At 59.0% G+C, this 21793-nt stretch overlaps 1 protein-coding gene across 9 annotated transcripts; it reads right to left on the reverse strand.

The window, feature by feature from the left end:
• Positions 1-713: 713 nt before the first annotated feature.
• USP19 (ubiquitin specific peptidase 19) lies at positions 714-21782 on the reverse strand. 9 transcript variants are annotated; one of them, XM_032120952.1, is made up of 28 exons: positions 21679-21781; positions 17923-18022; positions 17523-17767; positions 15709-15765; positions 14496-14624; positions 13813-13946; positions 13097-13504; positions 12537-12804; positions 12251-12407; positions 12078-12149; positions 11452-11567; positions 10915-11129; positions 10429-10630; positions 10213-10346; positions 9868-10026; positions 9677-9787; positions 9404-9514; positions 9151-9252; positions 8792-8932; positions 8491-8609; positions 8129-8266; positions 7675-8039; positions 6896-7006; positions 6133-6349; positions 5672-5824; positions 5402-5565; positions 5143-5321; positions 714-924 (listed from the first exon to the last, which is right to left on the reverse strand). In XM_032120952.1, exons 3-28 carry the CDS (start codon positions 17629-17631, stop codon positions 784-786), a joined length of 4212 nt encoding a protein of 1403 aa, XP_031976843.1. In that variant the 5' UTR covers positions 17632-17767; positions 17923-18022; positions 21679-21781; the 3' UTR covers positions 714-783. The 9 variants fall into 9 exon arrangements, with proteins under 9 accessions (XP_031976843.1, XP_031976844.1, XP_031976841.1 ...); XM_032120950.1 differs by lacking the exon at positions 714-924 and adding an exon at positions 3014-3288 and having other exon boundaries at positions 10915-11093; positions 21679-21782; XM_032120948.1 differs by lacking the exon at positions 714-924 and adding an exon at positions 3014-3288 and having other exon boundaries at positions 10915-11123; positions 21679-21782.
• Between the last annotated feature and the right edge of the window lie 11 nt (positions 21783-21793).

Raw genomic sequence — 21793 nt, forward strand, 5'->3', positions numbered from 1 at the left:
GACCGGCCGCACCGCCCCCCGAGCCCCATTGGCCGCGCCACCCGCCCGCGGCTTGACGGGACTTGCAGTCCCGACGCACTGGCACCGGCCCCCAGGCGAGGCGGGAGCCACGGGGGGACAAGGAAGACCCTGCGGGATTCCGGGCACTACGGACAGCGGGGACGGCGTGGCAACGGGGGATACCGGGCACGAGGGACACAAGGCAGCAGGGCACACCCGGGGACACCAGGGAGCAGGGCGCTAGGGACAGCAGGCGACAAGAGGCAGCGGGGGATGAGGCACTTCAGCGCACAACAGGCACTAGAACTCCGGGACTTGCACGTCTCGCCGCATCGGGGCACAACAGAAGAAGACACGAGGCACTAAAGCGGCAGGATTTGCACCAGGAGACACTGGACAACAGGGTGCAGCCAGCAGCAGAGCACGCAGAGAGGCAGCAGGCACCGGGGGACACTGTGTCCCCCACTGCTGTGGAGTACACCTGGCAATAGCACCAAGAAACACCGGTCCCTGAGGGATCTTAGGGAATACCCAGCACCAAGTCACACCAAGGAACACTGGAGCACGAGGACACCTGGGGCAGCAGGGTGCTGGGGGTCCCAACAGCAGACTGGGGCATGGTGCCCTGGCTCACCAGGGGCCCGAGAGATAGCAGGCAGCAGAGGCGAGTGGAGTTCAGAGAGTTTAATGAGCGCAGGACAAACCCCAACCCCCTCCCCCAACCCCCCATCCCTCCAGTGCCCGGCCTGGCCCACAGCCCCAGGCCAGGCCCCCCACAACACCCTAGTCGACTTCTTCCATGCTGCTGTAGGAGGGGGCTGGGCGCTCGGCGGGGCTGGCGAAACGCTCAGGGAGGCCTTCCGCAGCCAGCGGCGAGGCTCCTTCGGGGGCCAGGCCAGATCCGAACGGCACCGGGGGCAGTCCCTGCAAGCAGAAGGTGGGCATGAGAGGGAGACTTGCACCCCGCCCACCCATCTCCCTCTCTGCTCCTGGAGGGCTAGAGGGGTGCCTGGGGGGACACAGCCCCTCAGGGTAGGGACCCCACGTGCAGAATGTGCAGCCCCTGGGCTTAGAGAGCAGAAGCTGGTGGCAAACCCCACAGCAGGGCAGAGGGAAGCATCGTGCCCAGGGCTCCTGGAAGCAGCCCCTCCAGCCCAGCAGGAGAGCCAGGCTGCAGCACACTCCCGCCCCAGGGCTGCTCAGCCAGTGCCAGTCAGAGCAGAGCCCTGCACCCCAGCATGGGCGGCAGTGACGGGCCATGGGCAGGCTGCCAGCGCCTGCCAGAGGTCTGAGGAACAGTGCAGGGCCAGAGGGAATTTCCAGGGCTGAGAGCACCTTGTCAGGCCTCGCTGCTGGCCACCCACCGCCAGTGAGGGCAGGCAGGTGCAGGCAGCAGCTTGTGGGCCCCAAGCCTGGGGCACCAGCACCAGCTGGAGCAGAGGTCAGCCCACTGGCGCCGGGCACTGACTCAGACCCACGAGGCCAGCACCACGGGTGAGCGGGGGAAGCCACCGAGACCCAGGGCTGTAGACAATGAGGCAACTGTTCCAGGACAGGCACCTCATGACCACAGCACAGCCCTGCCGAGCTCCCTGGCTGGGACCTGCTTGGGAGCGGAGTAAACCTCAGCATGTGGAGGAAGGGTGTGGGACAGAGGTAGGGGGAGTCCAGCTCAGGCCCCAGCCTAAAACACAGATGAACCCCTTCACTGCCAAGCATCCCTCCCAAGCCAGCTGAGGGCACAGCAGCAGAGACGGAAAAGAAAGTCACAGGGCTCTGAAGTTACCTCTCACACCCAAATACGCCAGAGCTGTCTGAGCCACGCTCAGCCAAGGGCAACACGTCTCAATGTCAGACACTGTTCGAGCTGCTGCCTGTGCCCCAGGCCCAGGGGACTGCCTGCTCTTGGCCCTGCTGGGCTCCCCACGCCCTGCACGTGTCCCGCGAGGCTACCACTCCACAGCTGGGACTAGAGCCCAGCCCGTGCCCCATGGCATGGGCAGGCAGAGCTCTCCCCTGAGCCTGCTACCACACAGGGTGCACCAGGCACCCAGCAAAGCCCAAGGGATGGTCCTGGTGCCAGCTGGGTCACAGAGTGGCCTCAGGTGACCCCAGTGTGGAGTCTCCGCCTCTGTGTGGGAGTCCCAGCACACAGGACAGGAACGCTGCATCTCTTTGGAAAACCTGGCTTTATTAACGCACTATGGTCATACCTGTGCTCCCTGACCCCATGCCTCTCCTGCAGCATGGGCAGCTGGTGTCCTTGCAAATGAGGTGCACACTGCCCTGAAGAGACCAACTCCCCCAGATGCTGCCAGCATGTAGCCCCAGGGACTGTTGGGAAGCAGTGGCCCACAGAGATGAGCGCTCACCACAGGCACCCCAGTCTGGATTGCCAGGCTCCCCAGCAGCTGTCCAGGGCTGAGCAGGGAAGCACACAAGCCCTAGGTGACAAGCCTGTCCAGCCCCAGCACAGGAGTGCGGCACACACCACTCCCAGGGCACAAGCAGCTGGCACCAGGAGGCTCAGCAGGAGGCTGGCAGGAGAGACTGGGCTGGCCAAGGACCACGGGTAGCCCCAGCTCTAGGGGTGCTCAAGGCTCCTGCAGCAGCACAGCTGAGAGAGGTGGCCAGCCAGGGCCCGTGTCAGGGCATCCTGCCCTTGCTGCAGCCTCCCGGCAGGTCTCCACTTCCTTCTTGGGAGCCAAGCAGAGATGGCTGACATGCCCGTGGGGCTCTCAGGTCCCAGTTTCACTGCAGCAGCAACATCCCTTCTTGAGCAGCAGGTAGTCATGAAGTCTGCCTCACTCCCAGTGGGCAGCAAAAGAAGGGCAAAGGAGCTCCGGGTTCTCGGCTGTGCCTTGGCAAGGCAGCAGGCTGGCCACACAGGCCTGCCAGCTGGCACAGGAGATGCCAGAGCAGACAGGCAGGAGCCGACAGCCCCATGCTTCCCTTGGCGAATCTTTCCCAGCGTCTTCTGTCCTGCTCTCATAGCATCCTAGGACGGCGCGTGCCTTGGCGGCCCTGCTCCTGCAGCTGGCCACGCGCCTGGGCCTATCTCCAGCGGGGCTGGTAAATGAGTGGGTAGAAGACGTTCAGGAAGAGAGCCACAATTGCGGCCGTGGTGGCCAGGACAAAGTATCTGACGCAGCCTTCATCTGGGTGCGGGGGGGTGCCTGGACTCCGCTTCTGGCCACAGGGCCTCCAGGAGTTTCTTGCAGGCCTTTGGGGCGCCTCAAGCTGCAGCTCTTGTTCTTCAGCCTCCAGTTCCTGCCAGATCAGAGAAGCCTGCGATGTGGAAACCTGCGTCAGCACTTGGAGAACACAACGGGCAACACCCCTCGCCATCCCCCGGGGCAGGCGGCTGCCTGCAAGCCCAGCCCCGTGCCCAGCCAGCCCGCCTCCCCATGCAGCACCATCGCGGTCGCGCCCGCCCCCGCGGCTCTTCGGGGTCTCTGGTGTGTGGGGCTCCGGTGGGTGGCTCTGTGGGAGGGAGCACGGGCAGCTACCAGGCAGGGTCTTCACAGGACCGCAGGGAGTGAAGCCAGCAGCTGGATCCCGATGGAGCAGATGCACTTGCATTGGTGGGTCCAGGAGGCAAGGGAGCGGACAGCAGCCAATCACAGCCCAGCTTCTGTGATCCCAACAGGATCTTCCACATGACAGCCAATCCAGAGCCAGCTGGAGCAGCAGGAGCAGGAGGCGCAGTGCCAGTACAGCCAGTCACAGCTCCGCTTTGGTAGGTAGGAATGCTCTGACAACCAATCGTAGCCCAGCTTCCAGGAGGATTTTCCACAAGCAGCCAACCACAGCTTGGCCCTTCTTGTCGGTGATCGTGCAGAGCAGTTAGGGCGCAGGTCTCTGGAGGGCACCCAGTGCCAGGGAGGGTGCAGGTGGTCCAGGGTGCTTGGGGACCTGCTGAGCCCCACTGGGATCCAATGCATCCCATTACTGCAGGGGAACCGGCGCTGCCAGGGGCCCAATGAGCCCCAGTGCCACAGAGCAACCTGATGAACCCCAGCGCCATGGGGCATACAGTGAGCCACAGGGCCAGTTAGGCCCCTGAAGGCTCTCACCACCAGTGTGCAAAAAGCAGTACAGCCTTCTCATTGCTCAGGCTGCCCCCAGTGAGTGGAGCTGCTCCAGGACACGCACAGCCCCCCAGGGCAGGAACAGCCCAGGCAGGCAGACACCAAGATGCCAGACAGCCCCCCCAGCCTCAGAGACAGACAGCTTCTGTCCCCAGGCGAGAGGGCAGAACTGCGATGCCTAACCAGCACTGGGTCAAGGGGAGCATGAGCCAGAAGGGCAGGGAGGCCAGGCCAGAAGGGCCTCTAAGGGCATACATGTGCAGTCACGCTGGAGATGAACTGAGCATTGTCCTCAGACTCTGTGGGCCTGCAGAGGTGCTGAGCATGGAGGGAAAAGTCTGCAGCACAACGATGCAGGGGGTCTGACCAGGTGGGCACCACACTGTGCCCCAGCCTCAGCCTTCCTGACTTTCACACAAAGATCAGTGTAACCATGCCCTACCACTGCATTCTGAAAGCACCCTGCCATCTGGCCCACCCCCAGTCCCTCCCTCCCAGGCCACCCAGCAACAGAGCACGCTCTGGCAGGTTTCTCTAGAGCACCCTGTGAAGGCTGCCAGGCCTCTGGCTCAGCACTGGTATTTACCTTTTTTGCACTTGGCTTGGCCCTGAGTTGGGCCCCAGCAGAAAGTGTCCCCCACCCTGCCTCAAAAGCGGCTCTGGAGAGCAAGTTCTTACTGCTCTCTGGCACAACCAGATCCTACTGCACTGCTCGCAACCACTCCTCTAGTGCAGACTCCGGCAAGGCTGTGCCCCTTCTTCTTCTACCAGTGCCCTCCCACCAGCAATTCCACACTGATGACCAAAACCAGCTCTCCTGTGATCCCTCAGGACAGGGACTGTCCCAAGCTCACAGTGAGAACGAGGCAAGACAAGCTCCAATGCCCAGCCGGCACAAGCTCTTTGGTATCAAAGGGGTGCAGGCACTGCACCACAGCTGCACCAGGCTCTCTGGGTGCAGGCAAAGATGGGCAGGCCCTGCATGTGGGCTCCTGAGCACATTTCAAGGCTCTGTGGCTCCAACAGTGCCGAAAGGGACGCAAGTGCTCACCTGGCTTGCAGCGGCTTCAGCAGAGGGGGTGCGCTCGGTGCGGTGGTCTGAGGGATGCCCTGGCAGGGGTCTCTCCACAGGAGAGTTCCTCCGGCGGTAGAAGAGGACATATGCATATCTGGTCACCACCTGGCTCTCATCCACCGTGGTGACTGTGCTGTCGTCAAAGAGCCGCCAGCCTGAGAAGGACGAAGGGTTAAGCAAGCAGACAAACCACGGCTGCAGGAGAAGGGGGGTGGTGAGGGTGACAGATCCTCACCTACGTCGCTGCGTTGGCTGTTCTTGTCGTTGGGCAGGCGGGCGTATGCTGTGTAGTGCCCTCCAATCATGCCTCCATAGTGGTTGATCACAGCATACAGGTCATACATAGGCAGCTGCTGCTCACCCTTCCGACCAATGCAGAATTTGCTCAGGTCCAGGCTCCTGTGGAGAGACATGGTGACCATCAAGGGTGATCAGTGTTATGCAGGCCGGACTGCAGGTCAGCAGAGGCAGTGCCAACCCAGGCACATCGTCCCCAGGCTCTCACCGGACGGGAAAGTCCACCATGTCATTGATCTTGTCCCTCCAAATAAAGCTGCGGAAGGAGAAGCGCTTGAGCTGGATGATGAGGACGTTGGGCAGCCGCCATAACATCAGCTGCTTGGAAGCCTCACGGTGCTGCTTGCACTTGGGGCAGTACCTAGGGGAAGAGTGTGCTTGTTACTGGTGTGGGGAGAGCCTCAGTTCTTCCAGCCCAGCTCAGCCCCAGGGTCCCCACATGCAGGGCTGGCAGAGGGTATGTCGGAGGGCTCAGCCTCCTCTGTCAAGGGCAGGCCAGCACAGTCCTACAGAGCACTACCTTTGCTCCCTGCTGGCTTAGCCCTTCCCAGTGCACAGGGAGGGCCAGCCCATCGTTCCTGGCTGCCAGTAGAAACAGTATGCAGGCCCAGGCAGCTCCCGGGAAACCCTGCTGCTGCTGGCTGGAACCCGCCCTGCGGCCTTCCTCACCATGCTTCCTCTGGGGCCAGGACTTCGGGCTTGGTGAAGAGATTGAGGCACTGCTCCAGGGTGAAGTGGCCAGCCCGGGCTGCTTCGCTGGCTGAGCCTGGGTCCTCCACACACTCCAACTCCTTGGATTCTACCAACACGAATTCCTTGAGGCGCTCATTGTTCTTCCACACCAGGGCAAGGGAGCAGTCATCTGTCAGATCCAGGGGGGTGTCACCTGTGAAGGGGCACAGATGTCACACACATACTCTACCAGGTTGGAGCAGGCCACCTTGCTGGAGCAATCTTGCCCATCCCAGTTAGATACAGAAATCAAAAAGTGCTTCCAGAAAGGGACAGGTGCCCCCTGGCTAGGTTCACCATGCTGGGGCAGCAGAGCCCCTCAGCCTGCAGGGCTCAACACTGGCACAGCCCTCCGTCAGCAGCACCCTCACAAACAGCACTGGGTGTGGGCATTCCACTCAAACAAAGAAATGACCCAGAGATCACAGACCCTCTGAGAATACATGAGGTTGGAAGGAATTGGCTTATTTGCTGAGGAGAGCAGGAATGTCACGCCCAAGAAGAGCTTCTAGGCAGAGGCTCTGCGCAGCAGAGCCCCTCCTTCCCCTGTCAGGTGCCGCTTTCACTGTTCAGTGTGGGCCACCATCACACCTGGGTTCACCTTGTGCCAGGCAGGCTCTGGCACCCTTGCCAGGCAGATCCACTACCCTGCCAGAGGTGGTAAGGGATGAAGGTGGCACTTTACAGGGCTCTGGCTCACCTTTATCTTCCAGCTTGTGCTCTCGGTTGGCAGCGTCGATCTTAGTGATGTAGAACTGTGTGGCGCGGGCATTCAGTGAGTCTGGAGTGTGCTGGTACCCAGGGATGGCAGCTGTGAACAGGCAGGGACAGATTTGTGGTGGTACTGCCTGTCTGCCCTGCGTAGGGGCCAAGAATTTGCAGCACCCCCACCCCCACCTCACATGCTACGGCCTTGAAGGGACACAACCACGTGCCCGTGTCCTTGACTATTTTTAGCAGGCGCCTGCCCCTGGCAAGCTGTGCTCCTCTGCCTGCCTTGCCCCTTCACTGCACATTGCTGCCATCCTGAGACGAATGTCTGGAAACGTGACAGCCAGGCAGCCGACCGCAAGAGGCTGGTCCCATGCAGCTGAGTCAGAGAGAGGGAAGTGCTTTGCTCACAGCCCCCAGGGGCTCAGCCAGCACCAGCTCTGCCTTGCTCCCACAGGACTCGAGGCTTCTGCCCGCCCCTGCCTTTCCACCTCTCCCACAGCAACACAGCGCTCCAGCCTCTTTCCTCATCAGGTCTCTGCTCTACACCCTGGGCTTTGCCAGGGCACGGCAGAGCGTGGGTAGGTAGGCATTTCAGGTGAGGCAGCACTGCCAAAACAAAGCTCCCAGGGCCTCATCTGTGTTCCCAAGAGTCTCCAGACCAAGCTCACAAGAGGAGAAGTGATGCTGTGGTGGGAGGTCACCCCAAGGAGGGAGAATCGCCTGAGCTCCTGGCACAGACACAGTTAGCACTTCAGCACCTCTTACCTTCTGGCTTGAGAGCTCTCTCATAGGACGGCTCTTTCTCACAACAGCTGTCATCCTGCGACTCCATGTGCTCAGAGAACCCTGAATCCAAGCTCAGCAGGGAACTCCTGGCTGTCAGGACCTTGCTCCGGACAGTGGTAGTATCCCCCGTCTCTGGGTGCAGCTCAGGCCCAGCTGGTGAGAGTGGGGGCTCCTGCAGGAGGCTGGAAGCCCTGTCCCCATCTCCCAGCTCAGGGGTGGAGGTGGCTGCTGCACAGCTGCTCTTGGCCAGGGGCTCCAGCTTGTCTGAGTGCAGAGGCTGCAGCCCCTGCTCTGGTGACATCCGGCCCAACTGGAATGGAGGCTGGAACACGCTGACTGAGTACCTGGGCAAGGAGGTGGGATTTAGAGCTGGCCAGACACAGGGCTGAGCTCAGCTCCAGGGCAGAAGCACCTTCCTTCCCTGGTCTCTCACCTTGCATAGCCCTCCAGCAGCTGGGCCAGGCGGGCGTAGGTGAGGCGGGACTCGGGCACGCTGATGAGGAAGGGGAAACCAATGTTCTCAGGACGGCATGAAGCCTTGTGGTCTGGCCAGTGTGTTTTCTGACATGCCCTGTAACACATACAGCCCCTGCTGAACTCAGCATCCTTGAACAGCCTGGGAAGGAGCAGTGCAGGGCCAGAGGGGTGTGCTGGGGACAAGGGGAGCACCAGGAGTTCAGCTGGCTCCATCCCAAAGGGCAGACCCATCCCACCTTCTCCCAGCAAGAAGAGCTTTTCCATCCAGCCCTTCACAGCAGGAGACCCCCCTTCCTGCCAGGCACCAAGCCAACTCACACGTTGCAGTAACCGACTCGATAGCATCTCGTGCAGCGCTTGAGCTTCTCATCCTCTGGCAGCTGCTTCTTCTGGCAGGCCGCACACTTGGCAACAGGGCCACTGGGCACCTGCGGGCGCTGCAGGAGAAAGGACCCATTGGACAGGGAAGGGCAAGGACAGACGGGGGCAGGACAAGGCAGCCTCAGTGGGCATCCGTGTAGCTAATCGCCCTTGTGTGCGGTTCTGCTGCTCCTGCTCAGTCCCACTTACAGCTCAGCCTTCCTGCATCCCTCCCAGTAGTCCCAATATGCTTTCTTACCTGCTGGACCTGAAGCTCCACCACGCGCTCCTTGGCCAGCTCTGGGGACAGCACCTCAAAGCAAAGCAGCAGGTCCGTCGGCGAGACCGTGTCTAGCGAGTTAGACGGCAGGAACATGCGGTGGAAGTGATTCTTGATCACCTGCCAGGAAGGCAGTGGAACATGGCCGTGTGAGGGCTGCCCTATGTGTCCTCTCCTCAGAGAGCCACAGACCTCAGCCTCACAGTGAGCTGTGGGAAGAGCAGCAGCTCAAGGATGCTGTGCTCAGCTCACCACCTCACAAAAGGGAAAGATGGACATCCCAGGCCCTACTATAGCAGCCTAACCCTCCAGAGCAGGTATCTGCCCAGCACTCTCACCTCTGCCAGGCGCAGGTTCTCTGGTTTCACGCGCACGCTGTGGGCCACTGAGTCAAGTACCTCCATGGCACTGGAGTTCTCCTTGCTGATACTCACGAGAAACTGCCACCGAGAAAGTGCCACATTAGTCACACCACACTAAGGCATGCCCTTACTTAACACAGGGCTTAGCCAGTTGGCACATGACCAGCTGCCTGGGGCACCTCCAGGAGCATTCTCAGGCTCCCTCCCCAGGGTAGAAGGTATCCTTTACCTTGACTGGTTTCTTGTGTGGCTCCTTTGCAAAATAGTAGACAGTCAGCACCTTTTGCTTCTGTGGGAGGGGCACGGGGAGGTACAGGAAGGGGTCAAATGTAATAGACACCTGCAGATACAAACGCACACTCAGTTGTGGAAGTTCTTGTGGCTGAGCAGCAGATCCAGTGGACCCAAGATCCAGCCTTGCCCTGTGACCTGTGCTCTCTGAGGGTCAGGAGACTGATTCTGCACAGCCAGGACAGGGACAGAACTTCCAGGGCTGCCGTACCTTGGAGCACACCGGGCACACAAGCTTGGATTTGTACTGGCCCTGGAAGAGGTCTACTATGAACGAGTCGTTCCTCATCTTGTGTCGTTGCCAAGCCTCCTCAGCTACCACCTGCAGGAAGAAAAGGCTTGGCACCTCACTAAACCACCCAGGCTGCTCTCCCAGTAACTCTGGGGGTGGAACACCCTCACCTCATCAGGCCTCCCATCCGAGTCAACAGTCTCTGTGTAGGGCTTGTTCTGGATGCGGTTGAGGTCCTCATGCAGGCCATCAAGCAGGAAGGCCATGAACTCCTGAGCATCATGCTGGGCATAGCCAGTGAACTGGCTGGCCTTGCTGGCTACAATTGCCTGTGGGGAGCACAGTCGTCAGGGCTGGCCAGCAGACCCCTGGCAGCACTGCTTGCCCCACACACAAACCCTGGCTGCACCCACACCCACAGCTCTCTGTGGCACTTGCAGGGCAGCCAGGTGCCCACAGAGGAATGCTGGGAACCCACAGCACTTCCTGCTGAGCACCAGTGCCAGGAGCCCTACCTTCAGTTTAGAGGGCTGGAAGGCGTGGTGTGTGCCCTTCCACAGTGCTCTGAGCAGCATGGCGAAGCCGATGGCCAGGCGCCCGCCCGTCCCCAGCGGGTTGTTGTAGTTGATTTCTGACTCAAAGGACCGATCTGTAAGAAATGCAGGAGCTCAGAGTGGCTGGCTTCATCATCTGAGTGGCCAAGCTCTGCTGTGCTCCCAGTGTGGGCTCACCATGGAAGTAGTCACGCAGCTCCCGGGTGTTGGACAGGGACTGAATGACACTGTTCATGAAGCAGGTGTTACCCAGGTTCACCAGCCCTGTGAAGCCGGGCAGGCAGACCTTCTTCTTCTCATCCTCATCCTCATCATCCTCCACACTCTCGGCACTCACTGGGCTGTGTGTCATTGGTGGCACCATACACGTCGGTTTGGGCTGCCAAAGCAGAGGCAGGTGTGAGGGTGCGGCACTCAGGGAGTCTCTCTGGGAACACCAGAGGAACTCAAAAGCCCAAGAAATTCTCCAGAGAGGGCTGGAGCCATCACACCATCTCCCACTTGGACTGGGACAGACAGGCCAACAGCTGTCCCTAATCCTGCCAACTATGACTGAGGAGCACTGCCTCCTCCTCCAGGAGTACTTTGCCAGCCTCCAGAGTGACACTGAGGAGGTGTCCCTCTTTCCCCTATCCAGGTCAGATCCACTGTGGCCACACTCACCGAAGGAATATGTGGCTCTTGCTTCACTGCCACGTGCTCTGGGGCCGTACGGGCTGCCACGCCATCCAGAGCCCCATCTTCCACACGCGGCTTCTCTTTGTCACTGGTTCGGGCCTCTTCCTTGCTGGAGAGGGGGTGCTGGTTACTGCCCGGAGGGTTCTTATCCAGAGGGGTAGGGCCTGTAGGCACGGCAACCTTTGCACCACCCACTGCACCTTAAAAAGGGGGAAGGGTGGGCCTGTGGTTAGCAGCACCACGCGCTGCCCACAGTGGGGCTGAACTGCTCAGTCCACACTTGCACACAGGCTCTCTTCTACCCCTCTTTCCCGTGAGCAAGGGAAACGGGAGTGCCCTTCCCCTATCACTTGGCTCACACTCTGCCTCACATCCCTCCTACCTGCATCCACTCAGCCCCTCTACTTCCCCACAATCCCATGCCAGAGGATCTGGCACCAGCTGGCAGCTGGGAGTGGTGAGGAGGGCCCATGCCCCACTGCAGTGCAGCAGGCAGGCAGGACAAGAAGGCAGGGTGCAGACCTCGTGTGGCTGGAGCCTCCAGCCCTCCCCAGCGCTGGCTCTGGCGTTTCTTCAGGCAGACATCAATGCGAGACACCGTGAAGTTGTACGTGCACTGGTCTGGCTCAATGAGGTTCCTGTAAGGCACACAGCAAGTCAGAGGTGCCCCAGACCCGCAGCAGTCTCAGACATGCCAAAGCCTTTGCCTGGCAAAGCCACGCCCTCCAGGCAGTAAGAACCCTGCTAGCACTGATCCTGAGGTAGCCCTGGCAAAGCAGGGTGGAAACCCTCAAGCCTGGCCACACTGAACACACAAAGCGCCCCTTTTCTGACATCCATTCTGCTTGGCTGCCTCCTGCTGCATATTCCACCCAAAGGACACACAGGCTGGTCTGGCTGTCCCCAGGAGCTCTAGAACAGTCTGGGGTGAACTGCAGGCAAGGAGGCACTGGGATTTCTTCCCCTGCAAGCCAGCACACAGCCAAGGCAGACCAGGCTCAGGGCACTAGTGCAGTATAGTGTAACTGAAACCTCCAGATGCAGAAATGAGCATTCCCTGCACAGAACCGCCAGCTGGGACTGGTTCCTGTTCTAGCACTGCACTCTCACCTCCGTTGTCCTGGTGTGGGTTAGGACAGGAGTCATACCTGAGCTTCACCTGCCACCGGAACACCGTGTGGGGCCCACAGCCAGGATGGAGACGAAGGAAGTTCATATCACTGCAGAGAAATTGGGAGTGAGCAGAGGTGAACAAAGAAGTAGCCCAGCCACAATCAGGAGCTCTGCAGTAGCCTGGAATCATCCCGAGACAAACTTGTACCTCGTCTGAAACACGAGCGTGAAGTCTTGCTCCCGGAACAACACCTTGGATGTCTCCTTGTGGATCTCCTTCACATAGACATGCACCACCACCAGATCATTGCCCTTCTCGTATGAGTCATTCTTGACAAAGGTCAGGCTTACAAAAGGTTCTGGCTCTGAGCAAGGAAAGCCATGGAGAGAAAGGTTATCTTCCTTGCATGCTGAGGCTGCAAGCTGACCCAGGAAAGGTCCTGAGCAGATGGACCTTCCTGACCAGGCTCACTCCATAGGCTCTGGCCACTCACCATCAGCTGCTGCTTCCAGAGCCACATCATCCTTGGACCAGTCCCTCTTCTCACCATCTCTGCCCATGGGAGGGGTGCCCACTGGGATGGCCTTAGAGCTCTCTCCCAAGACAGGCAGGCAGTCCCGGCTCCGCAGGGCCTCAGCAGGGCTGCCTGGCTGCAGGACTCTCTTCTCAACACAGGCGGCAACACGGTGGGGGAACACCTCCGTGGTAGCTGCAAGAGGTGGCATCTCCACTGGAACAGTCTCCTTGGCCAAAACCACAGCCTTTCAATACAGAAAGACACAGTGACACACAGACACTGTCACCCCTGGGGTGCCCTAAGGCACAGCTCCATACCACCTGCTTCCCCCACACATCCCATGCCAGCTCAGCCCCATTAGCACCACAGCCCAGCAACTGCAGGGTCCTCACTTCACCTGCTCCTCCACCACAGGTCCTCCTGTCAGCCCTCAGCATCACGGAGCCCACCTCATCCCCATGGTCAGGGATGGGTCCTGCATCCCCTACAGGGCTGAGGAAGCAGGGGTACCCAGGTCCAGCCAGGTCCCCAGGTACCTTCTCCAGGGGCAGTGAGAGGTCTGCAAGGGCCGCGGGTGCATCGACCTGGCTGGCTCTGACGTTGCGGCGGCTACCGGCCCTCCCGCTGTGCCCTTTGCTGGGCTCCGTGTTCCCGGTGACTCTGGCATTCAGCTCCTCTTCAGTGGGAGCCACTTTGAGGTATACTGCCCGCTTGGCGCTGGGGCCACTCTGTGTCCCTGGGCTGGCTGGGCTTTTCCCTCCCAGGGCCTCACTTCTTCCCGGAGCACGCTTGGGGTTGGAGGGCTCCCGCCGGGATCTTGGTGGCTCTGTGCCTTCAGCCCTTGGCTCTTCAGGGGTCAACTCCACAGAAGCAGCTTTCTCTTTCCCATTTTCCCAGCATGCGGCCCCTTTGGCCAGTTCTTTGGATCCGTCTTTCCTTTTCTTCTGTAAAAGGCAACGCAGCACAGTGGGAAGGTTATTTAGGTAGCAGCACCTTTCAGGCTTCCTATCCTCACGCTCACTCCCCCTTCCCAGACTGCACCAGGACTCTACTCCAGAACCTGGAGATGCATGGCAGGCAGAAACAGGCATATGACTCCCTGGGACAGTGACAGATGGCTCATGCAGCATGTGGATGCAGGATGTGCCCCACATTGCTCCCTGGGCAGCTCAAAAGTAGGGGGCTCAGAGGTCACCCCAGCTCCCCAGGGCTCCATAAGCTCCCTTAAAAAGGCAGATCATTCCCTCCTCACCAGAAGTGAAGACCAGTTATGGAGTGGGATCTTCTTCTGAAGCACAAGCTGTAGAAAGTTGCCCTTCTTGCACTGGACCTTGCTGCAGGAGCTCTCGATCTCCTCATAGAACTGACAGCTCCACTGGCGCCCGTCTGTAAAGCAGAGGGGAATCAGTACCTCAGGCAGTGCTCCAGGCAGCTGTCACCTAACCCACAGCACCCTTTCACCTGCCCCCAGGATGAAGGAAGCACTCATTCAGAGCCAAGAAGGCTGCAGGCAGGCTGCCACCATACCCCAGGAGCCTTCCAGGGCTCCAGCCAGCTTCCCTGAATTTGCTTTGTACATCTGGCTGGCCTCCTTCCCAGCGGGAAGGCCCTGGGCCTCCCTGCCCTCAGGGGCACAGTAATTTTTCCAAAAGATACCCGGGACTGACTCAGCCATCCCAGCAAGCAGGGGACAGAGACGCACTGGCGCAGCAGTGGGCACTTGTTCACTTGGCACAGAGGCCAACTCCTGCCCTCCCCAGCTCTACAATGCTCTCCTATCAGCCCTGTCTGCTGCCTGAGGCTGTGCCAGCTGACAGCAGGGCATTGCCTCTGAGGGAAAAGTCTGATGTCTTCCTGCTGCAACCCCATGCTTGGCCCAGAGCTGTGCCAAGTCCCAATGGAGAAATGCCTGCAGCAGTTGCTCTATTTCCATACCTGGTAGTTTGACCACACAGTCTGTGTCAGTGAAAGCAGCATCTACGTCCTCCGCCTTCAGAGCTCCACTGCCCAAGTTCAACTTGATAATGATCTCATCGGCATTCTGCTTCCAGTCTAGCAGCAGCTCTAGGAAAAGGGAGGGAAGCATCACCCACTTGCTGGGGTATGAGCCTGAAGTGCCCACTCCTTGGCCGGGGAACAAAAGCCTGAACACACACACAGTTAAGGAGGTCAGCGCAGGAACAGAGATCATGACAGTTAAATGGGACCTGCCCTCGTCACAGAGGGCACAAACAAGAGCACGTGTTGCAGCAGGGCAGATGAATCCTGGTAGGAACCAGAGAGGCCAGAAAGGCAGTGCTGCTCTTGGCATTGCCACAAGCAGCAGGCGGCAGCTGGGAAGAAGGGGTGGCTCCTGCCAACAACAAAACAATTATTGCTTTCCCAAGGAACCAGGAAGCCACAGAGTTACTCTGGGGGATTTAAGTGGACTCTGACCACAATCAAAAATTGCCACTTCCCCTTTGCATATGCAAACCAAGCAGCCCAGCTGCAACCATCAAAGCACTGTACTCCTGTCAGGTGAGCATGGCTAACATGGCTGAAACATCAGCAGGCCAGCCAGCCAGGTAAGTACACTGCAACAGGTGAAAAAAGAGTGCAGCAGTGATACTCCAGTGCAGGCAGAACTTTGTGTGCCTGCCAGGCTCCAGGTGTGGCCCTGCGGTGCCCTGAAGTCTTGAAGGCAAAAAAGTGATTTCGATCACCTTGATTTCAATCAGGTTTGTTCTACCCCTGGGGCACGAGGATGTCCTACTCTGTCCTCAAAGCAGGCCTGGACTGAGACAGAAACCAGCCAATGCTGCCCACAAGGTGACACAGCTTGGGATGTTCCCAGCCCATAGTGATGTCCTGCTCACAAAGAAGCAGAGCAGGTGTCAGCAGTGAGATGTCCCAGGGCTGTGCTCCACAGCACCATGACACCTGAGTTGCAAGCAGCCTGCCACATGCCCAGGGCCTCTTCCTTGCAGACAGCCCCTCTCCACCCCTGGGAAGGCCACATACTGTTAAGATAAATGCTGAGGCAAGGGAGTGCTCAGGTTAGCTCTGCTCAATGCCAGAGCATGGCACAACAAGGTGAGAGCTTCAGATCCCTTGGCAAGGGCACTCCATGGCCGTGCACTGGCAGCTGGCACACACCTCAACTTACCCTCCTCTGAGTCCTTCTCCTGGGCAGTCTCAGCCTGCTCGAGCTCAGGGCAAGACACTGGTGGGCAAAGAAGCAGAGCGCAGGCAGGTGTGTCATTCTGTCACCTCACAACACAGGCCAGTAAGCTGATGCCCAAAACTTCACACATCACCTCCTTCTACCCTGAATCCGTGTCCAGGCCTTTCATTCTGCATGTGCTGCTCATCTCCCTCTGCTTTCTCACACTTCCAGCAAGTCAGCCTCAGGACAGCTGCTCCAAGCCATACCACCATATCCCAGTCTAAGCAGAACCATAGTGGGAGCAACACAATACTGCACCATGCAGGCAGGTGCTTTCTTGAGGCACATCTCATTGTGGAGCTTGTGGCATCCAGGCTCAGCTGTGTGGCCCAGCTTGGTGCACCAGACCCCAGCCCCCAGCCATATAGAGGAGTCCTGTCTTGATCTGACAGAAAGAACCTGGTGTTTGGTCATCCTCAAACCAATTCTGCTGTAACCAGAGAACCACATGGCCCAGCTGCACTTTAACATTTCCATTCCTGCACAAGCTGCCAACATCCACATCTGAAACTTCCTTCCAGATCAGGGTGGGGAACCAAACTGACCTGACACCTAATCCCTGCTCTCCACAGAAATACCTCCAACTGCCAGAAATGTCTCCAGGCCTGCTCTACCCACCCAGGACAGTGAGCTCTGCCAGGCAAGGCACCCAAAACAACAGCACCTTCTCCTGGAGCAGAGAAATAGTGCCAACAGGAGCTGTGGTCTCCACTCGGGAATACTCAGAGGGCTGTCACTGCCTCCCCTGACTGGCTACAAACCAGTAGGAAACCTCTGCTGACCACCATACCGCTGGTGCAAAGGTGCCGGTGGGGCTGGCAGGGTGAGAAGCATAGCAGTGGCACTGCCTGGAGGATCTACAGCCCCTCATCACCTCTCACAGAGGGGATGGGGGCAGCATGGCTGCCCTCAAGGAGGCCCCTACATCAGAGGATGCAGCGAATCAGGCCCTACAAGAGGTGTACTCCTCCCACGTGAGAGAAAGCACAACGCTGTGCTCTGCACTGTGGGATTTCGCATCAGGGACTGTGCCTGGCTGCTCTGGCACAGACCTCACCAAGCACTCAATTACCTTGGCCTATAAAACACCCTGTGATTTTGAGGTTACAACAATCATAACAGAGCAGGCATGGAAATCAAACAGCTTTTCAGAGCCACAGAAACTCTTGCCGGCATCCTGCCCACAGGCATTCCCTGCACCTGAAGCATCATTTTTGTCAAAGGATACATGGCAGTTACAGAAGGAATTACTCTACAGCAACTATTTCACCTGAGCCACACCTTATCCTGACTCAGAAGCTAAAGCACCAGCCCCACCCACAGGCCTTGCACACCCGGTCACTGCCTCACAACACCTGGCCTCAGCAAACCGATGGGAAAGAAGCAGCATTGCCTCCAGCTGCAAGAGCACCCACAGGTTTCAGTTCCACTCCTGCTGGATTGGGGCAGATCACACCCAGTCAAAAGCAGAGTCTAGAAACAATCACCAAGGCCAACTCCAAACTTTAGCTAACAAGGCCACAGACCCAACCTTCCTAACATCGCTGGGGCTAAGTAGTGCCCAAAGGAAGGAGGTTACAGGTCCAGGGAGGACACTGTGTCAAAGAAGATCCCACATCACAGGGGTTACCATAAGCTGCAGGAAGCGATTAGTCAAATCTGCTTATCCTGCAGCAGATGGCTGCGAGGCTCCCAGGCTGCAGGGCTGAGACACTACGGGCCCGCTCACCACAGTGATGCTAAGGGGCTCTCACCTTCCTTGCTTTCCTGATTGGCTCGATCCTTCTGCTTCTTCTTGTTGGTAGCATCATCCAAGCCCCGAGACACTCTCCTCTGGCCAGGGGCATTTGTGCTGCTGGACATTTTCAGCCGTTTGGAGGACACAAACAGCCCACCGGGGTCGGTTATGGAGTCTGGGTCAGGGGTGCGACGTTTTCTTCCTGGCCCAGCTATCTTGGCGACTCTCTGTGGTCAAACTCTCTGGCAAGGAAGTAGTGGCCTAAAGAGAGGAAAGAGCGAGCATGGCAGAAGGAGCAGATGGAAAAGGCCCAACAGCATCAGGATCCACTCTTTGCCTCAGGGCCAGTGCGCTTACATGACCTTCACCGTGGTGTTTATGGGAAGCCCCATGCAGCACTCAGTGAGGAAACCTACCTCATCACAGCTGCTACAATGCTTACTGCCAAAAGCATGGGCTTGTCAGAGCTCCCAACATACAACCGGGGGTCTTCAGTATGTGCCACGCATTAAAAACCTGGAAAGCAAGTGTCATGCTCATGGCTCCCACTACAGCAACACTGGCCCAGAGGAGCCGCCGGTGCTAACAACACCTGGAGACACAGGCAAGGGTAAGGACATGAGGAGGCCTGGATCTGCAAAACTGAGCCTCCAGAGTCAACTGAGGGAGCCTGTCACATAGCTTGGAGCAACAGCTATTTCAGTCAAACAGTGTCCTGTGTAACAGAGCCAGAATAGGAGCCAGTAACGCCCTAAGAAGGAAGCAGGCCTGAGACAGTCTCCCATGACAGATGAGAGCAGAGCTCCCTGGCAAAAGGAGAGTTCCTCCCCCTTTGCCCACTAGCCAGGAGTTTAACCAGTATGACTGCACCTTGAATATTTATCTCCCAGCCAGTTTACAGACAGCGTCAGCGGGGCCTGGCCTGGAAACAGGACACCTCTGCTCCTCGTGCCCCAGGAAAAGAGCAGGCTGAGCAGGGCACGTAGGTTGCTCACCCCTGCCCCCTCAGACATGCCCTCCCTACAAAGCCAGCTCCCCTACAGGGTTTGGGAGCTGCTGGCCCAGGGGTCTGTTGCACTCATCAGCATCACCCTGCAATGTTCAGGGCTTTGAGAGAGCAGAACTGAAACAACCCACTGAAAACAGTCCCATTGGAGGTGTCTCCGTGGAGGTGGTGAGAGCAGAGAGCTGGGAAGGTTTCCTCCCTCGCTGCCCCGGCTGCACACCCTGACCCTGGCAGTGCTCACCAGCCTGCAGGAGTTTGCAGCAGGGAGACAGGCCCAGCTGCACAGATCCTGCCCACCTCCATGTGCCAGCTGCCTGCTGCAGCTCCCAGTGCACTGATTCACACGCATCCCACGGCCCGGCTCCCATCTGAGGACATGGAGCCGAGCCCAACAGCATCTTTGGCCTAGCCCAGCTCCACTGAGCCTACCTCTCCCTCAGTGGGAGGCAAGCTGCCCCTCAGGAACACCCAGTTCTGCTTTCACCCATGCATCAAGCACAGACCCCTTGCTGTGCGTGGGCATGGCCAGTGGCAGGAGGGACCTCCAAGGGAGACACTCGGTCAGAGGGAGGACGCTGCCAGTCCTGTACTGCCCACCCCACGTTGCCAGGGCATTTGTGTTCTAGAAATGTTTGGGGCAACAAGTAGCCACAAATGTGGAGCTATAGCCACAAACTGAGAGGGACCCCAGAGAGCAAAGCAGCCTGGTCTTGCTCTCAGCTCTGGCAAAGCCAGCCCCATGACAGGTGCTGCATCCAAACCACTTCTCTTCAGGCCAACCTGCCCTCACAACCAAGAGCCACTGAAGGCAAGTGAAAAGCCGAGTCCAGCCTGACTGCCTGGCACAGACAACTCCTGCCACCCACGGTGGAGAGCCCCAAAGTGACCGGGAGACCGGGATGCTGAGCAGGGTCCAGCATCAGTCCCAAAGAGCTGTGGGAGGGCAGCAGAGTCATCCCCACGCTGCTGCACACACTGGGTCTCTCCAGGATGCAGAAGCACTTCTGGCTCCAGAGGGAATGGGAAGGGCCCTTACAGCAGGAAACGTGGCTGTGATTCTCCAGGCTAGACCCTCTGATGCCAGCTGCATGCTGTCACTCAGCTCCAGTCCCCACTGACACCCAAACAGGTTGGCTACAGATGCTTCCTGGTGCTGAAGAAGCTCAGCTGGGCTCAGCAAACATGGGAAAGTGTTTTTTGTTGTTTTTCTTTTGCCTCTGAGGTGAAAACCCCATGAGAAGTGGGACACAAGAAGCAGTGACTGCTTCATGCAGGGTCAGGAGAGGCTCTATTGCCTCCTTCCTCCACCTCCAAAGGGGTGGCACAGGGTAATTGCTGGGCAGGGTGAAAGCAAGCTCTGAGAAGGGTCCTGGAGGCTGAGAAAGGACAGGCCTCTGCCCAAGAAGTGGTGAGGAAAAGAGACAGGGTTGCGTGCCTCCTTGTCACTCCTCCAAGAGAAGCCTGCTGCTCTCATGCCTCACTGAGGGCTCAGCTCCCTTGGGTGCTCTGCTGACAGTTACTCCTCATGGCAGGCAGGAACCAAGGAGGCTGGAGCTCTGATGGCAACCTGAGGCTGCTACAGGCACCTCAAGGTTTTGGAGGAGTGCAGGCAAAGCACAGGTTATTCAGGGATTAGAACAGGCAAACAGGAGACTTTTTGCCTTTCTGCCACCAAGAAACACACATACAACCAGCATGTTCAGCCCTTGGGTGCACGGGGGCACAGAGGTTTCGGCACCACTCCTGTTGGCACAGTAGGAGTCACTGTAGGGGAGAGATGGCAAGAGGCCACTCTGGCTAGATGCCAGGTGAACCTCTGGGAACTACCTGATCAGCTGGGCACTCCTACAAAACCTTCCCGGAGCCAGGGAAGCCTGGCCATGCTGCTGCTGGGAGCAGACGTGCCTCTCTGTCCTCTGCTCTCCCTGCCTTTGTGCTGTGGTGTGTACCAGATCCAGGTGCCAGCTGGGGCTTTCTCCCAAGTGTGTCTTACCCCAGAGCTGTTTCCCAACCCAGCTCATGCTGAGACTGCAAATATTTTGACTGGCCAGAGGAAAGGGAGCAAGAGGCCAAGGAGAAGGGCCACTCCTCCCCACAGCAGCACCAGATGGGGAGGGACAGCAGAAGGTGTTCAATGAGATGGAATTTGTGCCCCGTGTCTGGGGCAGGTTTAGCAGTTGGCAGGAGGAGCTCCCTGATTCGTGCCCACAGCACTCCCCAACAGTGCCCAAAGGCCTTTACAGGGGTAGCTGCAAAGAAGGTTGGCTATCCCAACAGCATCTTTTCCCTATGGACTTTTAGATCCTCCATGACCTAAATACAGTCAACAGAAACACGTCCCTCGTGCACAAATACTTTTGTCACCTTCTGTTTCTTGTTCCCCTGAGGGATCAGAAATCCCAAAGCTCAAGGTTGCCTTTTACTTGAGTTTCTGGGCATACCTGACACACGGGTGGAGCCAGGGCAAGCACAGAGCCCCCTGGGGCAGCTACTCAAGCCAGCACTGTCACACAAAATACTTCCAACCCATGTGGAAATCACTGCGCCCCCAACGCATCATGACAGCAGTGAGCCTTGTGCTGAGTGAGGAACCCGGCAGGCCCAGCTCCCCCATTCTGGGGACGATCATAGAATGGTTTGTGCTGGAAGGAGACCTTGAAGATCATCTAGTTCCAACCCGCTGGCCATGAGCAGTGATGAGAGCGTCCAGCACAGCAGCGCGCCCCTGGCCCCCGGGCGCTGCTGCCCGGCCTCGGGCACCGGAGGAGGGGAAAGGGACTGTGAACGGTGTCTGTGTGAATGGTGTTTGTTTGAACGGCCCCGGCGGGCAGAGCACGAGGTCACAGCGCCGGCTCCTGCCCGGGGCTGCCGCGCTGGGCCCGTCCTGCCGAGCCCCACTCTCAGCCCCCGCCGCCCCAGCTCCTGCCGCCTCGCACAATCTCTCCACTCAGGCCTGTCACAGGCCGCCACCACCGCCATCCGCCGCCTGCCTCGCTCTCCGCCGCCCCGCCCCGCCCCGCGACCACGGGCCGCATCCCGGCCTCCCACCGCCCCCGGGCCCTGCCCGCCGCCGCGGCCCTCACCCCGCGCTGGCCCAGGCGCCGCTCGCCGTCCCCGGGCCCCGCCGCCGCCCCGGCCCGGCCGGTCCGGCCCTCCCCGCACTCACGGCCCCGCCCGCCGCTCCGGTCTGTTTGTGCCGCGCCGAAGTTCCGAACGGGCCGACAACGGAGACAGGCCCGAGCCCGTGACGCACTTCCGGGAGCCGCCGGGCGCGCCCACGT

Source organism: Corvus moneduloides, chromosome 11 (genome assembly GCF_009650955.1).
Source record: "Corvus moneduloides isolate bCorMon1 chromosome 11, bCorMon1.pri, whole genome shotgun sequence".
Classification (NCBI taxonomy): domain Eukaryota; kingdom Metazoa; phylum Chordata; class Aves; order Passeriformes; family Corvidae; genus Corvus; species Corvus moneduloides.

Excerpts from the sequence above, each read along its gene's own strand:
- USP19 (XM_032120945.1), bottom strand. The coding sequence starts at position 17,631 with ATGTCCAGCAGCACAAATGCCCCTGGCCAGAGGAGAGTGTCTCGGGGC. Across the intron at positions 13,505-13,812 it reads ATAACTGGTCTTCACTTCTG|AAGAAAAGGAAAGACGGATC; the intron begins GTGAGGAGGGAA and ends TGCCTTTTACAG. Across the intron at positions 11,568-12,077 it reads CGGTGGCAGGTGAAGCTCAG|GAACCTCATTGAGCCAGACC; the intron begins GTATGACTCCTG and ends TGTGCCTTACAG.